The sequence below is a fragment of the Falco peregrinus genome, chromosome 6 (genome assembly GCF_023634155.1).
Source record: "Falco peregrinus isolate bFalPer1 chromosome 6, bFalPer1.pri, whole genome shotgun sequence".
Lineage (NCBI taxonomy): Eukaryota > Metazoa > Chordata > Aves > Falconiformes > Falconidae > Falco > Falco peregrinus.
This window is the reverse complement of record NC_073726.1, coordinates 75,859,348-75,885,826: the sequence shown is the minus strand read 5'-3', so window position 1 is coordinate 75,885,826 and position 26,479 is coordinate 75,859,348. Positions and strand designations below refer to the sequence as shown.

The 26,479-nt window shown below is 39.5% G+C and overlaps 1 protein-coding gene across 3 annotated transcripts in view; it reads right to left on the bottom strand.

Moving 5' to 3' along the window:
* The window catches only part of GYS2 (glycogen synthase 2), a 47,451-nt gene extending 21,331 nt beyond the window's left edge, over positions 1–26,120 (bottom strand). The window contains exons 1-5 of one of the 3 annotated variants that reach the window (XM_027790457.2): positions 25,944–26,120; positions 16,031–16,212; positions 12,984–13,175; positions 11,945–12,130; positions 1,553–1,697 (exon numbers count right to left, since the gene is read on the bottom strand). In XM_027790457.2, coding sequence (XP_027646258.2) covers positions 1,553–1,697; positions 11,945–12,130; positions 12,984–13,175; positions 16,031–16,212; positions 25,944–26,040 — 802 coding nt within the window. In that variant the 5' untranslated portion in view covers positions 26,041–26,120. Of the gene's footprint in view, positions 1–1,552; positions 1,698–11,944; positions 12,131–12,983; positions 13,176–16,030; positions 16,213–22,103; positions 22,273–25,577 lie in introns of those variants that run through there. The other 2 variants (XM_005240111.3, XM_027790458.2) reach the window with 2 other exon arrangements.
* Positions 26,121–26,479: the final 359 nt, after the last annotated feature.

The window sequence follows — 26,479 nt, the reverse complement described above, 5'->3', positions numbered from 1 at the left end:
GCCTGTGAATCTCTGCATGGAATTCCCTTCAGCTTCAACTGAAATTCTATCTGTGAGCAGTCCACAGCTTTTCTCTCCCAAATTAAACTGGATCCAGACCCATTTCAGTTTCCTAAAATGCCAAAACATAAACTAAGATTTTCAAGAGTAGCTGTTGTGGGCAGAAACTTCATGCCAATATAAAACAGCTTCAAAACTCTGGTTTTCAGAGGTCAAGTGCTCTGCACTTTGTAAAAAACAAGGCCTTTCAGAGATATCCCAGATTAGATGAGTGAACACTTAAACTACTTCTAAGAGATAGCTGTCATGTTTAACATAAAAAGGAAAAAAATCTAAGTTCATCATCCTATTAACAGTTAGTCAGGAATGAGTCAAAGGATCCAATGGGGAACTCTCTTATCCTGATGCATGAACCATGATTTGAGTTGAAGTACTGAAGTTTAACAAGGATAACTGCCCCAAAGTATTATTAGCATTGTGATTTACCTTAAAAAAAAACTACAAAGAATAAGCAAACAAAAAAACCCCAAAGTCATTTGAGCATTATTATACCTAAAATAACCAACTAAGATGTGTACATACCTGCTAAACAGTCTCAAAACTTTTGTGCATTTTTGCCCCCATGATGCTTACCTGCAGATGGAGTATTTTCGCTTGTCCTTATAAAGCACTGTGCTGATTTAAAAAGAACTTCAATAACGTATCACACGGGGATCATGACCTTATTCAAATGCCATGCATGGAACAACAAGATTTGTTGCTAAGTTCCATATTTTATGAGACTAATGCAAAGGGAAAAATCAGACAAACTGTTGGGCACATATCTTGACTATTTTTTCAAATGGCACTGGTTGGTCTAATAGAAAATATATCTGTCTATGCAACTTATCATGGTTAGGTCCTAAGATCACGATGACCACAACCACACTGCTACTCCTAATTGTGAGAGATATAGTGAAACAAACCGTATTGATTTACAGCTTGTTTTTTGCCTTCTCATTTCTTTTTAAGAGATTAAATATTAAGAAAGCATTAGCACTGGAAAGTAAAACTCATCTAACATTCTGTTTTGCATATGAAACTTCTTGCTACATTTCTAAACGAATCTATCACTCACCTCTAGCAAAGCAACAAATCTTACACCATAAAAGCTGATGAAGTGTATTACAAAGGTTCCAGCTTCTGCTTTCATCAGTTGACCAGACTATAACACCATCACTGGAAACCCTGCTACTGACAAAACTCCTGAAGCTGAGATGTCCTGGCAAAGAAAGCCTAACATCCGTGGAGTTAAACTAAGGCTCTCCTGAAATGGTACTGAAAACAGTTAAGAAATGGTGCCAAACTTGATTTCTCCTGGAATACATATACTACTAGTTTCAAGTGATACTATCTGCACTTTGGAAAATTTGTTATTGTCTGTAGTGTAGCCAGACATACCTATGTATGTACCCTTGCTCTTCATGTTTGTATACCTTTCTCTGTTATTCTCATTCAGTCTAAGGAGATGTAGGAACTCAGAGAAAATATAAGAAAATAAATCAGGTCTTACCAGGATTTCTTTTAAGCATATGTTCTGCTTCCACAGCTGTTATCTGTGAGACTGTGGTGAACACATGGGCACAATGTACAGAGGCCCGTTCCATACAGTACCGATGGTAAATCTGTCTCTCTCCTGCTTCCTTGTCAATGTCAAACTGTTAAATAATAAAACAAACAAACACACCTGTGTGATATGCTTATCAGACTTACCACCACAAAGAAGGTCTGTTGCATTAAGCTTGATTTCCCCAGGGAATAAGAATCATGTGATTATGCTGCTGTTTTGTCTTTCTAGTTTTTGAACCATTTTATCAGCCTCAAAGAGTTTGAAGGGGCAAGAGATATCTCAGTTCCTGCATGTTTGTGAAAAAATGGCAGTTCTGCAGTGGAAGGAGATCTAGATTAATGATCCCATGAAAGGTAAGGATCTATGCTATTTGACCTGCTGGCTGGCAATACGTCATGCTGCGTCTTGCCTGGGCTTGTTGGAAAACTAGAGAGCAGGGAAGTTGCTGGTAACTGAAGGTATAGGGGAAAAAAGGAAAAATGAATGGGGATAGGAAAGAACCTGGGGACTGGGTAGAATGGTGGGAATCATGGGTAGGTAAGAGAGAAATGAAGTTGTGGTGGGGAGGTGGGATGTAAGGACTCAGTCACAAATCCTGACGGAACAAAGAAAAATAGAAAATGAGAAATTTTCTGATATTTAGTGATATTCTTCCTCTAGCTCCACCATTTTTTTGCTGTTCCTTTTACTTCAATTTGAACTCCATTAATTTCTAGAAGAAGGTGTAAGTTGAGCTGCTAGGTAAGACTACCTCAAATACCAACATACTTCTAAATCACTCTTAATCCTTGCAGCTACCCTTTTTTTTTTTAACTGAGCTTGTGCTATCCTGATGGGAAGAAAATGCACTACACCTATTGAGCCCATGCTTAAAAGTTCGAACATCCACTAATGAAGTCCACTGAAAAAATCACTAAAGTGTAGTCTAAGAAAGAATAATGTCTATGGGATGTCAGTGATTACATTTAAATTACCATCCTCTCAGCTTTACATGATGTTTCACCTCTGGGAACAGAAATGCTGACCTCCTAAGGTCAACAGCATAGGCACCAAATAGACCGTGTGAGTTACATGGAGAATGACAGTGACTCTCAACGAGCTCTGTCATTATCACTGCCTAATGCTAGATGCACAGTCTGATTTTGATTGCATTTGAGCCTGTAACCCCATTGACCATAACAGATTTAACCATTATTATAAGTTTTGCAGACAGCACTTTCTATAGTTAGGACTATCTGACCTTTGCCACAGCTAGTTGCCTTTAGTACTTTAGAACTTAGTCAGAAGTAAAGCTATTTAGACTGACTTTTCATGCCAAGCCCATGTTTAATGTTAGTATAAAACATATTTTAAGAAATTTCAGCAAATGTAAACCATTTCAGGGAACAAGATTTAATCAAATATTTTTTTTACCTACATAAGTGTGTGTGTATGTATATATATCTTACAACCATTTTGCTAAGAAACTAAAGTACTTCTATCCACTGAGCACTCTAATTTTACAGTGGTGCTACACTGTTGGTGGGAAAGTGGCTCCCACTATATTCATTGAAAATGCTACCCTAACGCGACCAAAAAATGAGTCTTGAAAAATCTCAGCTGAAAAGTTCTAGAGAAACTCGATGCTTTCTTTTGGTACTGATGATCCTGTATGTCAAGAGTTTTAAAGCTTGCCAAAGAGATGTTTAGAAAAGCTAGGAAATATTTTTTACCACATAATATGCCAATCATTGTGATACCATTTTTCAGTTATATCATCATATGTCATATTTTATGCATTCCCCATGTGAACCTTGGTGCATAAATGCAACCATGTCAAAGATCTTTTCTCTAGAACATACAACTTGTTTGTCACAGACGTTGAACGGTAGAAAAAGCAAAGGGCAGGAGGGTAGAGGAAGAAGAAAATAAAGGTGCAATAATTTGACTCAGAGTTCCACAGATCTCTAGCATAATGCTTCGCTTACTCTAAACCGATTCACATGCAGTTCTTAGCTGCGTGTTCCTCCTTTAATGGGAGAGTACCTTAATATCTTTGAATCTGATCTGTTGAAGTGTTGAGCATTCACATTTACATCTGAAATCCACTGGAGTACTTTGCACTGCTAACTCTGATAAAAACTCCCCTAAAAAAATGCTCATGATATATCTAACTCCCTTCATATAAGTGTGGTGAACTAATTAACTAATGTTTCATAGATACCACTGACGAATACTGCAAAACAGCTGTAAAGAAAATCACAGATATGATCTTCAGAGCAGAAATCTTAATTACATATTGTAAACAGGGTAGGAAGACACATATCGAACAATAACAAAACCAAAAATCATGATTGTTCAACCATTCTATGCACCAAAGATATAAAATGGAACAGGTCTTTAGCATGCTGGGCAAACACACAAATGGATGAAGTACCACTGCACAGTCAAAACTATGCAATTTTTTTCAAATACATCTGACTGTTAAAAATAATGTTTAAATTGCAAACAGCAATCTTGATGAATTGTAAATAAAAACAGCAGGCCAAATTTTAAAAGCTTTTTGTTCTCTTTTCCCTTTCTTACCAAGAAAGAGATCTTTACAAAATGTTATTAAAAACTAGATTTGGGGTATGTTCATTAACTGTAGATCGACACTCCCTGGGAGAAAGGTTCATAATAGGACTGTTCAAAGCATTATGGCTTATTTCTTCCTAGTTTTTTTTTTTTTTGATTGCATGAAGGCATTTTTCACATTTAACACATACACATATTGATGTTTACTTCTTCATTGTTATTAATTTTTTCATCTTCTGGAAACGGGGAAGATTTTATTTTGCACATGCTTGCATGACTTCTGGCGCACTTTTTCAAAGGTACACAATTCCATGTCTGTTAGTAAGTATAAACCAAGGTCACAGACTTCTCACATTTCATTTGCTCTCGCTCTCCAGCAATTTCCTCCACCAATTGGTAAAGGAAGATCCTGACCTTTGACGTCACTTAGTGTGGAGTAAGAACCCTCATTGTGCACTTCTGAGCAGGCCAGATGAGTGACTTCAGAAAATAAGCCTTAAACAAGTTGAAGGGCAGGTTAAATGGAACTTAATTAATGAGACTGTGCAGGAGACAAAATTAGTCCACACAGTGCTGCGCAAAGACAGCTGAGCTTGCTCCGACAGCATTGGCTCCAGAATTAGAAGCAACATGGGGCCTGGCACTGTATTGAGCCAATATGCTGCAATGAAGCAGAACACCAGTGCAGTTTGCTCTTCACCCCCAAGCCAATGTTTCTGCTCAGCAATCAGCTCTGCAGTCTGAATGCTTGACTGCTCTAGATCAGGCACCTGTGAACTATGTTCCACAGGACTCACGTTCAGCAAGAGCAAAGCCAAACCTCTGTGAAGTGCGTCATGCTAACTTTTGTTTGTTTGCTGTTATCAGCAAATGGGAACAGTAGCAAAGCCACAAATCAAAGCTGCGCTCAGGGGAAAAAAACAGTTTAAGTCAGATTAACTGTTTATAGAATCATTGAGTTTGGAAAAGACCCTTAAGATCATTGAGTCCAGCTGTTTCTTCCCTCAATGACTTTAAAAGACTAACAACTTCAATATCCATTTCCCTGTGAATATTCCACTGCTGTTCCCAGTGAGAATCCCCTCCTACTCTGACTTAGAGACCAAGCAGATTATAAGAATTTATATGATGGCAAGGATTATAGGGAAAAATGTCTCCCTTATAAGGCCGCTCTAGTTTCAAAGCAAACCAGGAAGACGTTCTGCAGGCATAATGCTTTGGAGTAAAACTTGCATTTACTGCAATGCAATTCTGAGGAAATTTCAGCTTATTTCTGTCCTTTTTATGGATCCATTTGAAGAGTATAACATGTCTTAAAATTTGTCACATTAGGGGGCACAGTAGGTAATCACTGAGCCTCCCAGCATGATATTCTGTTTAACACCACTAAGATGATCTTGGAATGCAAAAAGAACACAAAGGAGCTGTGGGATACTGGTGTTACATTTCTCTTGGAAACAGAGAACAGTCACTGAAGTAATGAATCCAAATCAGACGTTCCTACTTCAAAATGACAGACAAATTGCAAACTATTTACAACAGAACAAGAAGAATCATTTGGGAGTGGAAAAAAAAGAGGAAAGACTATACTAACTATGCAAGTACTTTTCTGAAAGACAGAAAAATTACTTGTCAGAGTCTGCACACATGCTCTAGATACCGATACTAAACTATGCTTTCATAAGGAAAAAAAAAAAAAAAAAAAGATGATGAAAGCCAATGGAAGTTAAACCAAGAAAAATTCAAACCAGAATTACAGTATGTAGTTCGATAATGAATAACTGCAACACCTCTGCATAAATAACATAGAATCCCTTCACCATCTGAACCCTACCTCAAGGGTCAATGTTTTTGTAAGTAGTTTGTATCTCAAATAAAAGGTATAGGTTTGATGCATAGCTTTGCCATGCCAAAAAGGAACAAAATTTACACTTCCTGGCTTAAGTCAGATTTCCATTAGCTGCTCTACTAACAAAGCGGATCAGCTTTGCATAACAGTGAGCTCAGTGACAGTCTTGACAATACTGTACTAAGTGGAACGAGAGCTTGTGCTCCTATATTGTCAACATAAAAGCTCTTGACTGTTCATTTTCATTGGGATTTTTAGCACTTTTCATTTTAGACTTCTTGTGATAGAATTCTCCACCACTTTGCAGACTGGATTCAGCTGCGCTTGTATGAACAGAATGTAAAATGTTGCTAGGTCTAAATAAAAGAGTTACACATTGGCAGAGCAACCTTATATAAGGAAAAAGGCAATAAAGAATGAAACTAATATTTTTTCTTCTCTTTAGAGCATTTTTTCCATTATAAATCCATGATTTTTCCATTATAACTCAGTGATTTTTAAGTAATAAGTATCAGAGGTTGAAACCTAAAAACTTCTTCATTATGCCAGTTCCACAAAAGCATTTCAGATTGTCACCTCTCAGAGGAAATTCCAGATTAGATCATTTGCCAAAAAGGCTGTTCCAAATACAGCTTTCTATTCACCTATGAACTAGCCTGGACCATCAGCGTGTCTCAGTCAATTTATGAAAGGTGTTGGTCTATTTAAAACCCTAGAGGGATGAAATGAAACAAAAAAAAAACCCCAACTTACAAAAGTAGAATAAAATTAAAAGAAAACAACCCCACCTAAATAAGTCAGTCCTCTTAAACAATTGGGAAAGGAATAAAAGTTTAACATTCTTGATCTTCAGCTGAGAAGTCAGTTCTTCCTGAAGAGAAAAAGGTTCCACAAGCTCAGAACTTTTTTCACAGACCTTCCTGTCTTCTGGATTAGCTGCTTCGGTTCAGTTTATCTTGGCAACAAATACAACCTGACTGTCACTGCTGCAAAAGCTACAGTGGACATGGGGACAATGGGGGAAAAATGCATTGCTGGTTGGACTATTTAGTTCTATAAAACTTCTTCGACTTCGTTAGGTATTAAGCTCATAACATACTCTGCTTGTTATTGAAATTAGGGCATTGACATTGGAAGAGTTCAACCCAGTAAGCCAGGGTTAGCAGTCCCTGACCCAGCCGTTTACCCGGAGTTCTTCAAATGCTTAAAAGTAGATAAAACTATCACACACTGCCTGTTACCATGCAAGTCACTTTCTGTTTTGTTCTTTTTTTTTTTCCTCCCTTCCTTCCTCCAGTATCAGAGTGAATTAAATGTGAATTGAAGAACTAAAACACACACTGAACAGCTGTTACATGGTTATGGCCACAGGGTTCCTTAGCTCAGACATAGCTCATCTGTTGTTTGCTACATGCTGCTGAGGACACAGCAGTGTTACCTCTGGCACTCACTGTGCTCCTGTGCACACTGTTAAGGGTTTAACACCCAGGTTTCCACTGGAGCAAGAGGCAGCTAAATTTCTCCTGAGTTAAGGCTGTAAGAATATAGTAATTGTATAATCTCATATGCTGTATAAGAACCAAGATCCTGTCTCTGATCGAGGCAAAGAGCAGATGGCTCAGGAGGAGGTCAGGAATCAGAGAGTATTACAGTCTTACATCCATAGTGCACCCTCCTATCTTCCAGCAACCTACAGCTCAAATCTGCTAGGTTGATTAGCTTTTCAGTCCCCCAGAAAATTTCCTCTTAGAGCTTACAGGCTGACACATGCCCTCAGCTCATGAAACAAAGACTTTTGGTAGCCTACAGTTAAGGCCTCTATGTGATTTAGGGAGTCTGTAAAGAATCATGCATCACACTGTGGCAACCCTTCACTAAGTCATTCTTACCTTTTCCCCAAAAGACTAGTAAGGCTGAAGGTCAAGTTTTCATGGGTCCAGTGTTTATGAGGCCTATCAGAAGACCACGTGGAACCTTCCCTTCCAGTTTTACCACCTGACAGGGGCTGGTGACATTGTTCACAGAAGTGCTAGCAAAACTATCAGCCACCCTGCTCTGCACAGCCCTTTGCCTGATCATTGATACTGACCTTCACTCCAAATAGGTTTGGATTTGGGTCAAAGTATTCTCTGGTGTAAAGCTACTGACCTCGTTGGCTTACTTCAGAGAATACATTTGTACCCTCTATACTTGTGCCAATTGGCACCTATTGAGCTTTGCTAGGAAGGTGAATTAAAGTGGCATTTCCAACTTGGAATCCAGAGAAAGAAAGAAAATCTCAGTATTCCTTTATATTTTTTAAAGGGATCTTTCAACTCATTTTGTATCTTCTGATCCTGCTTATCTACAGTAGTGATTTGACACCGAAGTGGAAGAGTGTCACACCGTGTGGCCAGCAGGTACACATGGATGCACATGTGTGTGCAGAGCAGGCAGGGCTGACGGACAGTGGAGGACCTGAGAGCGTGCTAGCGTCGGGGCTAACAGGAAACATTATAGGGAGGAACAACGCACTGGTCACACACCCCCAGGGCACTATGAAGGAGAAAAAGGACTGTGAAGATGCCAGGTAAATATCTTATCAGTCATCAAACAATCATGTTGTGGCTTTGCCTGTGGATCCCGTTGTTAAAACCTTCAACATCACAGGAAAGCACCTGGCCTCAGAGAGCTGAGTAGAGCTCTCTCTAGCAGGTGTTCTAAGCCAGCTTTTTGTGGACTGTGTTGGGGGCTAGAAAAGAGAACATGAGGTTTCCTCTTCTCTGTAGGAGCTGTACATGCCCAATTGCCTCTAAGCACAATTAGGCCATACCCTTTCCTTTTGCACTGCAACCATTTTTCTGTGATATCTGGCACAGCACATAACTACAGTTGCATCTTTCCCACCTATCTCAGCTGCTGTGCTTAAAGCTGGTGGAAATTGTGTTCTAACCATAAAATCAGGATCAGGACAGAACTTGAAGTCAATTACTATTACGCTTTAAAGGACGAAAAATATGCAATAGCACTGCAACAGGGAAATTAGCTATTGTACTTTGGGGTGGGAGGTGATGACATGCCCTAAAAACATATTGTCTCATCCAGAGACTAAACATTAGGAAGCCCTGGAGAATCTTCTTCACTGGAAAAACTGGTTGTTTGACCTGAATAGTTTACTACTAGAAGACAGCAATGAGAATAGCCTCTGAAGTCTTAGCTATATGTATAATTACTGTACTCTACATCAACCTTTCATGTTTCTCAACTGACTTTTGGGCCAAGTTGAACTTTTTAGAGCCAAAAGGAGCCTCATTAAGGTATCTGGTCTCTTTACTAAAAGTTAACTTTGTCAGGAAGAGCTTTAGTACCCTGTAAGTACATCAAACAGTAGTATAACAGCTTGGCATCCTTTCCTCTATTAGCACTTCTAAATGTCAATCTCTCCCCAGGGGGCATAAAGCATTATGGTCTAGAAATCCATAAGTTTCCTCCCTTATTTACACCACTTCATTATTATACTTACAACTAATAAATGTTTCATTTCAAATATTAGAATAAAATCTGAATATAATTTTCTGTATTTGTGACATAGCTGATAGGTACCAATATGACTTGTGAAGCTTTGCAGAAGGATGGACAGTACCTGATCACATGAAGTTGGCCGTGTCATGTATGAACAGTAAAAATTATATTAATAATATGACTAGATTATAAATATATTAAAAAATCTGTACATCTGCTCTGATTTAAGATCATTAATTTTTCTTTTGAGTACACAAACAAGGGTGAGGCCCCCAAAGTTACGAAGAGAAGAAAAAGTTGCGTTTTATAAAAGCAGACTATTTTGCCTGACTGCTTAGATCACCAAATAAACCAAAATACCAAACAAACCAAAATTTTTTAGAATGTCCTTTAAAAAAGGAAGGCAAGGCTTTGACACAGTATTTTTAACATCAGTTTGTAAAACAGTCAACATCCTTTTTTGTTTTTTAAACTCTAATTTCTTATTCTAAATGCCCTCCCCAGCCCTTTTTTTTTTTTTTTTTTTCAACTATAGCCTCCCTACTAGCAAATTACATCTAAGGCGGCAAGGGCAAATAAAGTTACTGCTGAAAAGTCCCCACTTTCTCAAGTGTGAAACCTGAAACCATATGGTTTCAGTTCTTTCAATCTAGATCTCTCCAGAGAAAAACAATTTAATGTGACTTTAAAGCTAGACTTTGCATATATACACATAAGATTAATATGGGGAGAGTAGGAATGTCCAGATTTCTAGACTGCATGACTGGGTTATTCATGCTGCCTCATTAATGCACCTAACAAACATACCTAAATTAGGAGACTAGTTTTCCTGGGTGATAGATGAGGACAGATCTTTCAGATGGCAATTTGAGGATGCTTGCCTTACACTGCCCTCTTCACAATCAGTGTAACTCCACTGATGATACAGGGAGCCTAGGAGAAATAGCCACCTATTATTACCACAATTATCTCATATTGGGCAGAGAGAATTCCCCCTAAACACTACCATGTGCAACCTTTACGCATACGAGTAAATGAGGAGAGGCAGTCTTTTACTGTTAGTGTGTTCAGTAGATTCAGTAGTTGCTTTTGGTGGGAAAGAAAAAAAAAAAAGTGGAGTAAGATGACTTAGGAGTAAGAATGACTCTTTCCTTGAAGTACAAGGGAATGGCAATCTATTCTTTGCTTTTGAATAAGGCCAGTAACACACTTCTACTTGGGCCTTAGCTTTGGATGACACTGTTCCACAGTGTGTCAAGCTTCAAACATCCAACTGAAAATTGCCAACAATTTTCTTCACTGATTTTAGCCAAGGAAATGCATGGACAGTGAACAAGGCAATTATTTTAGCCTTTTAACTACCTGTACCCTCAGTAAGTGCTGGAATGCAAAAAGGTCTTGAACTCAGTTTGTCTGTAACTATACTAGAAATCCCAGATCATGTAACGTACCTCTGCTGAAAGCAGGGCTAAAGACATCTGGGCCCTTGAAACGCTGGTTTCTGTTATGCTTGGAGTGGAAAGAGAACAATGAAAACCAAAACCACTAGACAGTTTACAAAAATTCCAAGAAACAGATGTAGGTTGTTTGAACCCAGAAAATACTTCCTACATCTGCCAGTTAGAAATTAAGCCTAAACCAAAAAGCTTGAAAGTAAAAGGACTTATGACTTGCAATAATTAGGTACTAAGCTGGGGAAAGAAGAAAAAAATAAATGGAATTCCAGGGTAATTTCAGCAAGAGAAGGGCTGCTGGCTATGTTTCCTGCTTCCTTTCATTAAGAAAGAGAGCTGTGAGGCTGCACCTGAAGTGTCAGATGATGACTACAGCTGAACAGGTTTTACATGCACTGGTTACTCACACTGCTAACAGTAACTCCCAAACCATAGCAATCAACTCAAGCAATAAATGCCTTTCCTGAACACAAAGGGGAAGAGTCTCAAGGACACTTGACTTGCAGTGATACATGGGGCCCATAACTCTCCCCTTGCTTTTGAAAATATGTCTGAAACCTTTGAAAAGAAGGTTAATATTCTCTGTTGGCAAGCCTGTACTGCTGAAATATTACTCCATATATCAGTGGATTGGACTAAGACGCTGATTTGACTGGAGGCTGAATTAATTTCAGTACTCTGCAGTGCAAACCTGGTAAATCAAAGTTCATTGAAGGTAGCGCAAGTATTCTAGACTTCACTGAGCTTTAAGACCTGCCAGATGACACAAAGGTACTCATACCTAGGCACCTCATGGTCTTACAAACACTGTTGCTTCTGCTCTGGAACCGACAACCTATCACTCAGCTGTGGGTCAATCATAAGCAATCACACAGAAATAAGAAAATACAATATAAGGTGTAGCACAGTAAACAGAAAAGGACCCAGGAGCTAATTAGCTGAAAAAAAAGGAAGAATGAGGAAAACATCTCTTACCTGGTCAAGATTGTTGTAAAAATCTATACTGGCTGCACACAGGTATCTCCCAAGCAGAGTTGCATGGGTAGTAAAAATTGTGGCAACAGGAAGTTTCTGAGATCGAGACAGTATTAAACCCACTCCTGCCTGCCACTCATGGAAGTGGGCAATTACATTGGGTTTGTCAGCAAACTGACAGGAAAGCTGAAATTAGAAAGAACATACATGAAACACATTATCCTGCCCATTGTTCCAGCCCCAGAAACCTCTTTTTTCCATGCCTTCTTCTGTGTGCTTGCTCTCTTTCATATGACAAAGCAGTGCAGTGTTTTAAGTGGTCGTGTGTCTCGATTCCCATCAGCCCTAATCCTTAGGCCAAGAATCACATGTACTTACTGGTGCCTCAGTACAGTATCCTTCCTAGAGTGTTGGGGAGCTCTGGCAAGCAGTCACCCTTTTTTGTTTTAACTTACTCTTTTGCTCTTGAAAGTCTTGTTTGGATAAGAAAATCATGAGCACCTATGACAGATTATTCTACAGATTAACTCTCCCCTCTTCAGGTGGGCTGTGGAAGTGTGACGTGTGAAGTTGCAGTACTGTAATTCTGTCTATGTTCCCTGTACAAGGTAATAGCTAATCACTGAGATATGGCTTGACTGGCTTCAAGGACAGTTTGTGAGTGTGACAACTTTACTACCAACTACTCAACTAGAGAAGAAAAAAGGAATTTCAGATCCTACTTGTAAAGAGCATCTGGGGATGGATGTTGAGAAGAAACAGAGGGGGAAGTGACAATAAAGACACAGCACATTTCATATAGGACAACCGCTGCCATCATTGTCATGTCCCACCCCCCCACTCCCCTATTTTCCTGGAAAAAAACATAGTTAAATGACCACTTGAATCTTAAGTTTTTAACACAAATTTGATCTACATCAGGTATCAACTTCCTTAAAATCATAGTTTTCGAACTGGAGAACAAGAATCATATCCCAAAGCTTTTTTTGCCCTGCTAACAAGGCTGAGGTTTGAAAATATCTAGATTTAAAAACTTTACCTCTTTTAAAAACCAGGCTGTTAACGATCCAAATATCACAGCATCATTGGCTTCTTGGTCATGAAAAGGGATCCCTATGTTGCTGACATCCCAAAATTCACCTTTCCACCTGTCCAGATTCCAAGCTGCTGCTCCTATATCGAACAGTAAGACATATGGGCTGCCCTCTATCAGCCATCTTCCAAAATAGACCTATGGGAAAAAGGCAAGGATATAAGCAGAAAATGTTAAAGTGAATGTCAAGGCCAGTTAGCACAAATATTTTCATCCATCAAATCTTAAGTATTTTACATAAGGAATATGTGAACATAGTCTTACATACTGAGGATTTGTGGTTTTCCTTGCAAAATACATGGAGTAATACTGGATCAAAGGCAAGGGCAAAAGGAAACTACAGTCTTTAGGAACATTTTGCTTTTACGACTTTCGTTTTAGATTTTCATTGCAGTGTTAACTTTCTTCATGAAAAATAGCATAGGAAGACTACACTTGGTTGAATAATGAAGTCATGTTCTTATTGAAGTATCTATGCCACTTTTGTTCTTATTAAATTACTTTCTTCCAGTCAGATTTGTCACCAGTTTTCTCCCATTTACACAAGATTACTGCTGACAGATTTTGTAGGACTGGTGCTTGTGACCTGTACCTACCATGACATTTCCTCATTCTGCCCAAGCAGCACAGTTGATGCACTTTGGCAGAGTAGAAAGAACAATCTGAAGGTGCAATAACAATTAAAACCACATCAGCCTAAACATACAGCTTTCCTGCTTTATCTGCATCAGTATAGTTAAACACCTTTTAGAGTATTTAGAACTTTAATTATATAACCTACCTTGCCAGCCTGCTCAACCAGGAGAGGAGGCTGAACTGTCATAAAGCAACACAATGCAAGTGGGCCCACTCTACAGATTGTACCAGTCTGCACAGTCAAATTATTTCACATTAATTCTACCATCAAAATGACTGTAGCAGCAGAGACATATTAACTGGCAAGAAGAAGGTACTATAAGGAAGCTAGTGCAGTTTACACCCCACGTGGAGGAATCTTTTTATGCCATTGTTCAATCTCTCTTCATTCACCAGCCCCTGAGACCTCAGGGGTTAAACCCAGCCCTTACACTAGAATGGGCTGAATAGAGCTCAGGTCTCAAAAACAATGAGATGAAAGCTCCAAGATCTGTTTGCACAAAAAATACCTGATGTAACAAAGACAGGTGCGTAAAGGAGGATCAGCTCCTTATGTACTCATTTCAGGTTATCCAGGTTTCTTATTCAGGAAAATAAGGTTAAAAAGCAGGGAGTTTGTGTGAATGCAGACTTCATCTAGATAGGGAGTCAGGTTTCAGGCAGAAATACCCCTGCCATGAGAAGTTTGGAAGGTTCCTAGGTCCCCTAGTGTAAAGGGATCCATTGTGATGCATAAGCAAAATCCAGACATAAATGTTAATAGGATAAGCACTGGAAACTAGAGCATCGTTATTAGAGATCAAAGCTATACTTGACGTACCTGGGACAGATTTACTGCTATATATGAATGCTCCAACAGCACAATGCACATGTTAGGCTGGCAGAGCTGGCTGATTAAATTGAATATATTGCTGGAACAGCATGAAGTGTATATATAGCATTGCAATTAATCTGCCCCACAAGTCTTTAGCTGTTTTCCATACAAAGGAGTATTGCACAGCTTGCAGACATCTCTTTGTAAGCAACAGGCAACATGGAAAACTTGATCAATCACTTACAAAAATCTGATTAGAAATATGAAATGGAAGTTAGATTAGACCTTTTAGTTTGAACCTCAACCTGAACAATGCAAGCATCACATAACGTTAGTGCCCCCAGCAGACACTTTCCAAAGCTGTGGCACATAGATATTTGACAATATACTTCTACATAAGAGGCAATAGGGCATTAGATCTCACTAACAGCAGAACTGCTGTTGCGAAGCGACATAACACATTGCCAGTGCCACAGCTAGTGGCAGTCCAAGAACTTTATGAATTTCTACATTAAAGTGTGTCATGCCCCTCAGCAACAGAACCTTGTAAGAATGCTTCCTTGCTGCTGCCTCTCGATGCATTTCACATCTGTTAGGCACACACTTTAAGCAGACAATTTTTCCACCTGCAAACAGCATCTCTGAGAGACTCAGTGCTGAATCAGAGTGAAGGTTAGTTCTAGATGTCTGATGAGGACTTTCAAGAAAGGAGGTCAGATTTAACACGTGTTATCTTCCACCCATTTTCAGGTAATCAATTGTCCTCCAGGTTGCAGCTGCTTGCAGCTTAGTAGCTTGCCCATCAGTACAGCAGATTCTATTCCTTGCAGCAGATCACCTTTATAGGAAGAAGTTTATTTCTAGTTTATTGTTGGAGAAACCGAGTAGCAGAAAAGCTATGAGGTTTGACTAACATCACGCAGAAAACACAGCTTAAAAAGTGAGTAGGAAACACAGACTAACATCACGCAGAAAACACAGCTTAAAAAGTGAGTAGGAAACACAGATGAATTCACTCCTTGTGCTATGGTTTAATATCTCTTCCCAGGGAACAGGCAGCTAGTCTCATTGATCTGAGGAAGCAGATTCTTTGTCAGTTGGGTGCTTTTTCTTAATTCCACCTGTGATTTGTCCCTTTCTAGCTTTCAACTGAATGTAATGTAACAAGAAAAATTGTGAGCTAGTGGAAAACTGTTCTCTCTCTAGCACAAGAACACCAAATGTAAGGGTTCAGTCAAAGTAAGGTCATATATCTACTGAAATCTCACTGTATTTAGAGACCAGATAAATCAGTCATTAATCCAATTAGGCAGACTTGCAGATAAATGACTGTTAAAACCTGTAATTGGATAAACTGCTTCTTCCTCAAAAATAACCTTTAATGAATTGACTCTGCTGTTCTAACAGTGGATTCTGAGCCCTTCCCATTGTGACATTGACCAGGACTGCTGTGTCAAGTGGAACAGCAAGAGCATTAACCAAAACTGTAATCCCCTCAGAGTCAGCTTAGTTGCCCTGGGAAGCAGTAGAACATCTGATTTACCTGATACCCTTGGCTTTTCATGGTGTCCATTGCCTTCTTAACTGCCAGGTGTGGAGGCTCACATGCTTCCACCTGAGTCTTCACATTGTGCTCAAAATAGGGACCAACCAGAAAATAGTTTTCACCCCATTCATCTGCTGTAGTTTTAGCTTTTGTCTGGATCACAGTGTAAATGCCTCCCACTGCAAAAGAAGATCACAAAGAACAAAAAGTAGAAAGCCGCACAGGCACAAAGCTCTGGAGTAAGCTCCAACCCACCTGTGGATCAGATACACCTCTAGTTAAATCACTTCACATAATCAGATTTTAAGTGAAACCCAGACTCTATCAGATAAATAGAAGTTCAGTCTCTCAAATGGAATCAGAGCTTCATGGTTCAATTGAGAAGTATGCACTGATGGCAGACTGTGTAATTCTTAAATGACAAATTAACGCTTTGCTTACTCCTGGGTGACTGCTTCCCTGAATTTCTCCTCTATTCTCAAATGGGCCCTTTCTATCCTTTACTGTTACTTTTATCTAGTCTGTGATTTTTTAAATTTTCTTTTAGGTATTCCAAGTTACACCACAAATGTTCAACAACTGTATTATTTTATTCTTATGTTATTCCTCTCTTTTTTGATTGCGAAAACTTTACACTCAGATTGCGGGATTCAAATCCTGGGGCTCATGCTTCCACTCTGCCATGCCTAATCTTGATTCTACTGCAACCCAAGCAAGACTTCTGCTTTTTTATTGCAGCAGTTATAATTTTCAAACATAGTTTCTGTGATGTGGAAATACATGTAGTGAGAACTGAGCTGGCACTTCCAGTTTGTTTTACACAAATCACTGAGAGAAGTTGAGGGGCTTATGGATTTCATTGACTATTGACTATAAAAAAATACTCTCAAAGCAAAAGGTGTCATGTTCCATTACCATACTGAAGAGTTGTTAAAGTTGGAATGAATGTAACCGACACTGCCAATATAAATGTCTGCAGCACCTTCCACCAAAATACTCTCCATTTTAAAAATAAAAGCAATATTAAAACGTATAAGGGAATGCAACAACATCCCCTGACAAGTCAATAGAGATCTATCTAGTCTTACACATGGTATGCAAGATTTACTTAGCTGCTCTTCCTCACAGTTTTCCATAGCCAGCCCTGTAATTCATGCACTGGCAGGGCAACCTTGCAACCCTGCTTTGCCACAGGACCCATGGTACTAGCCAGTAGGCATTCCACCACCACAAATTCAGAAAATTGTGCATCCTTGAATCCAGCAAGTGGAAGGGAAGGCAAGGGAAGAGAAAATCAGAGGTTAGGTAGCTGCTGTACATCAGAGACTAGTATAGCTCCAGTGATTTTAAAGCATGGTAAGATAAATGAAGCTCAACAGGTTCAAGCAAACAACAACAAAAAATAAAATAATAGGAAGGGAATTAGTGTTCCTACACAAAAATTTCATCCTCTGCTGAATTTGGTAATAGTCCAGCCAAGAAGGCTGTGCTAATTACATAAGCATCAGCACTGAATGTTGCCAGTGATCGACAGCAGGTACTCCAGACTTACTTTTTTAAAGGTACTAGGGTATCCAGAAGTGCCAATGCACTACATCCAATTACATATGGCAAGAATCTTGAGAAGTTATCTGAGTCTCCTTAAAAAAATCTACCACAAATGACCGCTATTTACAATAGAGTAGCTGAAGTTGCTCAGCACTTTGGGACATTAGTTCCCCGATTAATTAAAGTGTATCACCTGACAACGATAAAAAGCCGCCTACCAAGCCTAGTATCTTGCATCCCTGAGAAACTGAACAACAGACCTATGTTTTTAATTCTGTTCCTAGAAAAGAAATTATGCACTTAAAATCCTTTTGTCTAGAAATATCTCATTTGTTTGGGATGTTGCGAGGATCCCTAGCCCTACTATTTTTATGTCAAGATGTCTCAGGATTCTAGGTATTTTTTAAAGAAAACCAAATGCAATTCCAATCTACCAGCTTGCTAAATAGAATTATTACAATAAATTATTACCCTACGCAGTAATTCACGACCTAAGGAGACAAGAATCTTACAGATATATGATCCTAAATCAAGCTCATAGGTGAAGAGTTTCACATCATGTGGACATGGAAATGCAGAAGGAATTTTATGCATAGGACTATTCTCCACTTCATTAAGACCAGAAAGCCAAGAACTTATAGTCATCGTACTCTTCCATGCCTGCTCTGGACAGGGATTTAGAGAAGCGACACTATTATGTTCCCTTCAAGTCTGTCTGCTCACAAGCTGAGAAAGACTACTTTAATAGCTTGGATTCAGATAAACATAATTTTAATGATATGAGACCAATCAGAATGTTCAACCCATAAAGTGGTACAGTTACAATGACACGTCTGTTCTTATGGAGTGGTAAATACATTGTACGAGTGTAAGGCACTTCAACATGGATAAACTTGGAACTTGATAGAAATCTTAGTCATTAAACTAGCTGGTTTTAATTGGCAGAAATACAGAGCTTACAATAAGGGAGGATTTTTGTGCAAAGCAGCCTGGTGACCCAGGGAGAAAAGAAAATATGTATTTGCAAGATGAACAATACTAAATAACGTGATAAAGCTGTATATGAGTGGTGCAAAGCTCTTTCCCCACTATCACAAGCATGGAGATCAGCCTCTTTTATAACGCAAGGCATTCAACATTGGAATCGGCAAGGTAGCAGAGTTTCCACAGCTATTTAATTTTAAGAGTAATAAGAAAGCTGCAGCTCAGAAGCTGAGTAAAGCCTGGACCTTCCTTTCGTACAGCCCACAGCTGAGTTTCTTTTCACAAGGTTTTGCTTAGGATCACTGTGTGTCCTGAAGCATGCCCTACCAAAGACGTATGGAAGGCCTGTTCTAAGGGAAAGAGTAGAGACCATGCTGTGCTCTGCCATCATAATCTGTTGCACAGCAAGGTAAAATCATTTCAGTGCACTGATTTGCCCAAAATGCAGTGAAAAGCACTTTCACAAGACAGTGAGAAGACAAAACCAAAAAAGAGTGTGTTTTACAGACTGTGAAAACTCTTCAGAAGATAACTGTGATAAAAGCTCTGGGTTACCAGGTCCCAAAACTTGCTTTTGTCTTCTCTGTTACTGTGGAAATATGACTCACAAAGCACGTCTGTGCATAAGCTTTAATTGACAGGGGAGGGAAACTGCAAGTGAAACTATGTATGTGGGAAGTGTTGGGCATAACTTAAAAAAAGACATCTTGAGAAGAACAGAGCGATGTCTAGAATAATGCATTGACTTTTGAAATTACACTTTTCCACAGCAAATTCAAGAATCACATTATATATCATTAAGATATATCTTATTTGTCTGCTCAGTTACTTCGAATATTCCCAGACAATGCTTGTGCCAATAAGCAATGCATTACATATCCTACTGGGTAACAGAGTAAGTGTTTGCGTATTTACTTGGAGCCTAACAGAATTCTCAAATTACTTGCAGCAATTTGGTAAACCTTATTCTTCTCTACTATGATGGTTTAAGGTCATATTATAAACAGAAAACCTTTCCAAACAACAGGGAAGTACCAAAACACCACGATGTCGCAAGCTTCTGTATGCTGCCTCTGAAGTTTTGTACTTTGAAACAGGTTTTAAAACAAACAATAAAAGGCAAAATGAGAAATAGATGCAGAATCAGGAGAGATTAGATCCAGAGAATTGGTTTGGATCATCACAAACATGGAGACTTAGCAGTAAAATGTGGATGCAGGGCTAGTTTAGTGTTCTGATCTCCATTAAAATGCTTTATTCAAATATTTTAAGTTTTAATAATTTTTAAATGTCCTTGAAAGGAAAATATTTCTGTTATTTCTTTCTAAAATTTCTTTTTAACTTTTTTGCTAAAATAAAGGAAATAAATTTGGAAAGGAAATAAACAAATCTTTTCCCCCATTTATTTCCTTTCCATTCTACCTCTTTTTCCAGGGAAAAATAAACTGGCATGCAAAGCAGAAGTAAAATGTTTGGGAAAGAAGGATTTTGTTCATTTAAGAGAAGTCTGACTGTTTTTTTTAGTGACCTCTAAAAACCAGAAGAAGAAAACAATATATTTTCCCAGAAAATATTTCATAGTGTTATTTTTTAAAGTTTGAATGTTTTCATATACATTAATACCTTCGGAAAAATTCATAGTAGTGGTATCTGCATCACTCTGGCCATCATCTTTCCTCATTTCAAGTCCTGGTGGATTATTTCTTTTATATATTTAAAATCCAAAAAGCAATTAGAGCCTTGCAGGGTAGACAACAGTACTATTTAAATCAAAAGTCTACGAGTCAAGGAGAGTCTCCTGATATATCACTACCAAGGACAACATTAGGTAGAAGCAGAGATCTAACTATGCAACTGGAGATCTTTGTGCAAGAAGTAATACGTAGATGTGCTCTTTCTGCTGCAAGCTGGTGTATGGAAAGATGCATCACCAACGCTTTTTGTCACCTGGTGAGGAAGGGCCTGCAACTTCCAGGGTTATCTAGGAATTGCTCTGACACACACACAAAAAAAAAAAAAAAAAAAAAATCTTCTGGAGCTGCAATCCTTTGAGCAAGGAATTGCCAAAATTTCTCAAAACTGCAAGAGATATCCACCATTCATTTTACTTGCTCTGCCACTCACCCCACATTACAGAAGGGCAGAGGGAAGGAACAGCAGAAACTAAAAAGGAAGGAGAGATAGGAAGCAAAGCTATGGAGGCGAGACAGAGGTAAGTGGAGACTGTCAATGATTGCCAAGTCCTTCCCCGCATACCTTTGCTACACAGCGAGAGGATCGGGGTTCTCCCAGAGCTCTTCAGCATCTTTGCCACAGCCTGACCGGGGCCACTCTGAGGGCACTAAAGCCTTCCTGAAGCCCATGGCTGCCATGGCATCCAAGACAACAGCAGGACCCAAAGTCACTTCACTGCCACAGTTACTAGTTACATCAACTATCCTTTCACCCCTTCCCCTCAGAATGTGTCTCTGATCTATAGAGATGGATAAAATTGGGCTTGAACTTACTTTTTTCTAATGTTAAGTTGGAACTTTATTTATTTATTTATTGATTGATTGATTGCCTGTTGAGATATCTGGGGATGGTTTATAGAATAAGGTTGTAAAATGTGTAAGGTGAAAAAAACCCAGCATCTTCAGCTAGCAGATGTTTTTCATGTATTTTTTGGCCACATTTGTGGCCAGGACTTAGCAGATAGTTCTCTAAATTCTGTGAAATTCTGGCATTCCAAACATTCTGAAATAATGCTGAAACACTGAAATTTGTGACAGATGTCCGCAATACAGAAGCTATTTCTGTGTCCATCAGTCCCAGTGCACAAGATTTCCTTTGAGATTGATTTGATGTTGATATATCACCCCACTCTAGAAATGCACAGAGCTTTGATGCTGTGCTTATGCCAAGTTTATGCCAGCAGATCCCCACTCCCCAAAGTGTGTTAGTTCAGGTGTGTCACAGATTACAGCATTCACCTTCTCCTAAGGAGCTTTCACCATGGAAAGACATTTAATACAGAGGAGGTAAAATGCTGGTCCTACTGACTTCAGTGGACTTAGGATTTAATTGCCAAAAGTCCATATTTTCACCAGAGAAACTGTACATAGAGCTCTGATCCAGGGAGAGCTGAACCAAGGTTTGTTTTTAGCAGAGTCTTTGTTCCAACAGGGATGGGAAAATCTATTTAGGATTCATCTACCAGTGACTCTTGAGCTAATCTGTTCATAGCTGAACGATGATACAAGCTGGCTGTTTGCCCAGCATTTTTAAGTGTTCTATTTTCTATCTAAAAGCTGTTAGTAGTACAGCAAGAGATGCTAATCTAAATATTACTGGAATGTTTAAAGACTTCTTTAGAGAGCACAGACCAGATCTTGAACATTCTCAGCCTTTCTTATTAAAGTATCGGAAAACCCACTAAACTAGTTGACTGTTACTCTAACTTATAGAATTAGACTTCTTCCCCCTACCCAGATTGAATACTTCAGCTTTCAGTAGGAAAACATTTAAAAGATGTTAAAGAGGATGGAGCCATTTTTACCGTGGAAAATGTCCAGGATTGCTGCCATTACTCCTGCAATGGCTTTTAGCTGCTCCTGTTGATAATTTCCATCTGTGGAGTTTCAGACACAACATCTTCATAGCTTGTAGCCACTTGGTTTATGCTCCTGTCCTTAAAGTTTTTATTGGTCTTCATGTTATGTAGGAAGGAAAACCAGTCATCTTTTTCGATGTGCACAAAGATATGACCAGATCTGTCTGTACTGGAGCATGGTGACCAAGAGAGAAGGGGAAGTGTAAAAAAATGCTGAGCTTCTCCATGATTACCAGCAGGTAATGTGGCACTGCAGTGCACTGAGGCCCTTACCTGTCTGCTTTTTTTCCCCCCCTTCTGCCACAGAAACACAGTAGATCCACTTCACAGTACAGGTCTTGCCCATCAGTGAAAAGCCAAATAATGAAAAGAAAATCTTGCAAAAGAAACTACACTTTTCTTATTTCTTTTGCAGGGGCCTTTCAGTTGGGGGAAGGGGGAGGGACACTGGCAAGTGAGCCTTTTTATTTCTCATTCTTTACTTCAGCTACCTTATATTTGCTTGCTCCAGACAGAGAAGATGAGAAGGAAGAGTAACTGAGATGCTGGTGCTTTCCAACACATATGTGAGGTTGCCACCTTGCACAGGCAACAGCCAGGACAGATATAAAAAGGAAGCATGGAGAAGCAAAAAGCTCTGCCTTGTTAGAGCATGTGTTAAATGATCTAGACTTACAGAAGAAAAGAAAGAGAGAAAAAAAAAAAAGAAAAAAAGACACCTTCACTGTGCTAGCTGCTGAGAAAGAAGTTATAAGGCTCTGGAAATAATAGATACTTGTAAGTCTCTGAGCACTAAATTCATTCAACTGACTTGTCCTTCCCTACAGCTGCATCTCATGGCTCAGTACCAACCAGCACCATCAGGGAAATCCCAGTAAATGCTTGCTGCCAATGGGCAGCCTGACACATGAAGACCCTCTCACACTATGTCATTAGATGCGCTCCAATTTGCAGGACCCCTTCATCATCCTCAGGTTCTGAAGGAGAATATATTTAAGAGGTTCAGGAAACAGCTCAGCACCTGTAAAGGACACTGTTTACAGGTGTGGGAATAGCTAGCCATCTGTGAGCTCTGATAGCACATTCTTCACATGAAAGATTATGTTCAGCCTTGTCATCACTGCCACAGAGAAACAGAGAAACCACTGAGAAGCAGCACTGGTCAGTGAGGAAACGTACCCATAACCAGGCAGCTAGTGATACGCACAAAGTTAACACGAAGGCTTAAACTCTCTCCTGTAGGCAGTGGCAGCTTTTACACCACTTCAGCAGTGCAAACCCACTTCATGCTGAACTACTCTGACACATCTTTGTATTGCCAAAAAGGAAGAAAGAAACCTTCACCTCAAATGCTCAAAATAAGCATTGCCAGTGTTTATTGCCTGACAAGCTAATCTTTCCCTCTATATTAGAAACGTATACAACAACATTAAAACTAAAACACATAGCAGTACTGAATCTGTGTGGGGTCAAACTACTTAGCTGAATAAACAGTTCTTCCTTCTGCTAAAGGAAGCAGGAAACATACAGTGCAAGCTATAATTTCCTAAGCCTATGCATCTTCTGTGATGACTCTCCCTGTATTTTGTTGGCTATTCTTTCTTAAGAAACACAGTGCCCTAATTTCTTCCAAGAACTGTTTATAAAAGTTAGGTCACCAGGGAACAGTATCTTACCATGTGACTTAGACATTCAATTGCCTGGAAGAAATAGAAAAAAAACCTTCAGTATCAAGAATTTACCAGCAAAATAAGCTGAAATAGGCTTATTAAAGAGTTTTTGCACAGATATTTCCAATCAAGGTTGGTTAACAGAGATCTGGTTCTAATGCAGAAATTGTTTGCCATGGCTAATTCAGTCAGCCCCATTTAAATATATGGGTTTGCTAAATGGTGTAATTAACAGCACCTCTTATTTTTAAACGAACTGAACAATTATTCACTCTCATAAATATTAATTCTCTCATAAAATGTGAGAATAATAAATTTTAGCTGTATCGGTCAATTTGGCTTTACTGAAATCAGCAAGAGCTATATGGATGATTAAATTACTCACTGCACTTTGTACATACACAGAAAGACAGATAAATCTAAATTGTTGTACTTTTTCTTAAACATACTGTGTAATATCTGCAACCAGTGGGTCCAAATGACTCAGAAAATATGCATGTACGAGTCCGGGGATGTTAGTGAGAACACCTGAGTTTCCTAGGTGTCTGCTGCCATCTGCTTGCCAGTGCTTTCCTTATGCAGTCTACAAAAGTAGATGCTGCACGCTCCACGTTTTGACAGTAGTAAATTAACTCAAAAAGCTTGACTGAAACTACTGAAAAATAAGCCCACAGGGCTTCGAAGTGCAAAAGCTTCTCTGTACTACCTCTGGGTATTGATACTCCTCACCACCATCAAGAGAGCAATGAAAAATTGCACTGCAGTGCAGATTAAATACCAGAAGCTATTACAGAATAGTAATTCCAGTTTCACGATGGGTATGAACCCTAGCACTGTCTGTTCCTCTCACACACATTTCCCCTTTAGAGTTAAAATCTTAACAGATTACAGATCCCCTCTCCTGACTAATCTCTATTTATCTGCCAGGACAATAAGACACGAGGTCAATCATTTACTCATACTAACTCACTTTCGTGGCAAAAACGGAGCCTGCTCCCCCTTGGTGAACTACACCTAGCTGAGAGAGGATGATTTGATGAGTGAATTAGAAATGGAGGCAGAAAGATCTTTGCATAACGAGCAGTGTGCACTTTGCCTGACAAGCTGCGTGCAGCGAACAAATTTTCAATCTGTACACATGCACAAAGCATGGAGTCCCTGCCTGGCACCACCTGTGTTTGCAAAGACCAGTCCAAAAGGGTTTCAGCTGGCATAAAGACTGCTGGTCATTGACATTTATTTTGTGTTCAGTGGCTTCAATGCAGCTATGTTTATTTATACCTATTTCAAATTTGGCCTCTTCTCCACACTGCTTTAGCAGGCTCGAGGAGACTGCTAAACTACTCTGAATCTGACGATGTCTGTTTTACAAGTCACTTTCATATATTACACTCCCGAGTGAATCTGCATGGAAGGTAAAATATAAATACGTACAAAGCAACATCTATATATGCATACATCTGCATACTCAAGCATAACACTCAAATGTTTGTTTAAACAACTATCGCTGGCGGTGAAACATGTAAAGACACACAGATGTCCTGACTCATCCCACATAAGCACAGGCAAATGCAGCCCAGACGTAGCATGCACAATTACACACGATGCCACATGCACTCGTTCCATTAAAACAGTTCTGCAGCCCACTTTTCCCCAATCGCCCCTTAATGCCTTTCTTGTCCGAGCCCTTCATGCCTCCCTCCACTCCTATGAAACCAGCGATACTAACTTCTAAGAGTGTTGTACATACCTTTGTTGGTAACTTCCCAAGAAACTTCAAAGAGCAACAAGTGCTCCACTGGTAGGTCTTCATCCTCCCACTGAGGAAGCCCATTAAGAGAATTCATGGACAGTGATCTAGCCAGTGGCATTTTCTTCAGCCCTCGAGTGCTCACCACGCAGACCACAACAGTCAGCAAATGTCCACTTAACGTAGCAGTTCTCTGCAGTTCTGGTTAGAGCAGTCTGCGGGTGTGCCAGGCTCCGAGGAGAAAATTATTCAGATAGCTGGGAGCTAATGGGTTTAAACTGTCTGACCACCAGCATTAAATTGGCTCAGTGAAATCCTCAGGGCTTGGGAAGCAGCTGCTGGTAGAGGTAAGAATTTAAGACTAACCTGAGAAAGGTCTTGACTGTTTTGGGGCCAGGATTCTTTCTTTTTCTTCTCTTAGAGGGAGGTAAAAAAATAGTTTTGAGCTCCTCAGCCACAGCATTCAGTATCTACCACCTCAGGGACAACTGAAGCTTGACAGTTGTAAATTCAGCACTGCCCTGAGCAAACTCCAGCAGGGAGGACACTTTTGAGTTCACCACCTGATTTGAGTCCGGCCCCTGGGTCCTCCCCTTGAGATACACCCTCCCATTAACACCCATGGATGTTCTTTTATCTGCTAGCCACTTAACCAGCTGGATTAGTAGACTTGTTCTCTGTGATGTCTCTTAGATTACTTACCAGGTTAAATGCTGTTACCTACTCTTGCTCAGTTTATTGGTCTGTAAGCACTAGTTTACTTCACACCCTTCCTCCACAAGCAGCTCCAGCTGTGCTCCCAGGGCTCTGCCGCAAGCTATTGCCTTCATTCTGCTCCCAAGCAGCCCTGCAGCCCTTAGAGCTTTTACAGAGCGACAAAGGCTCTATCCCTACTTTGGCAT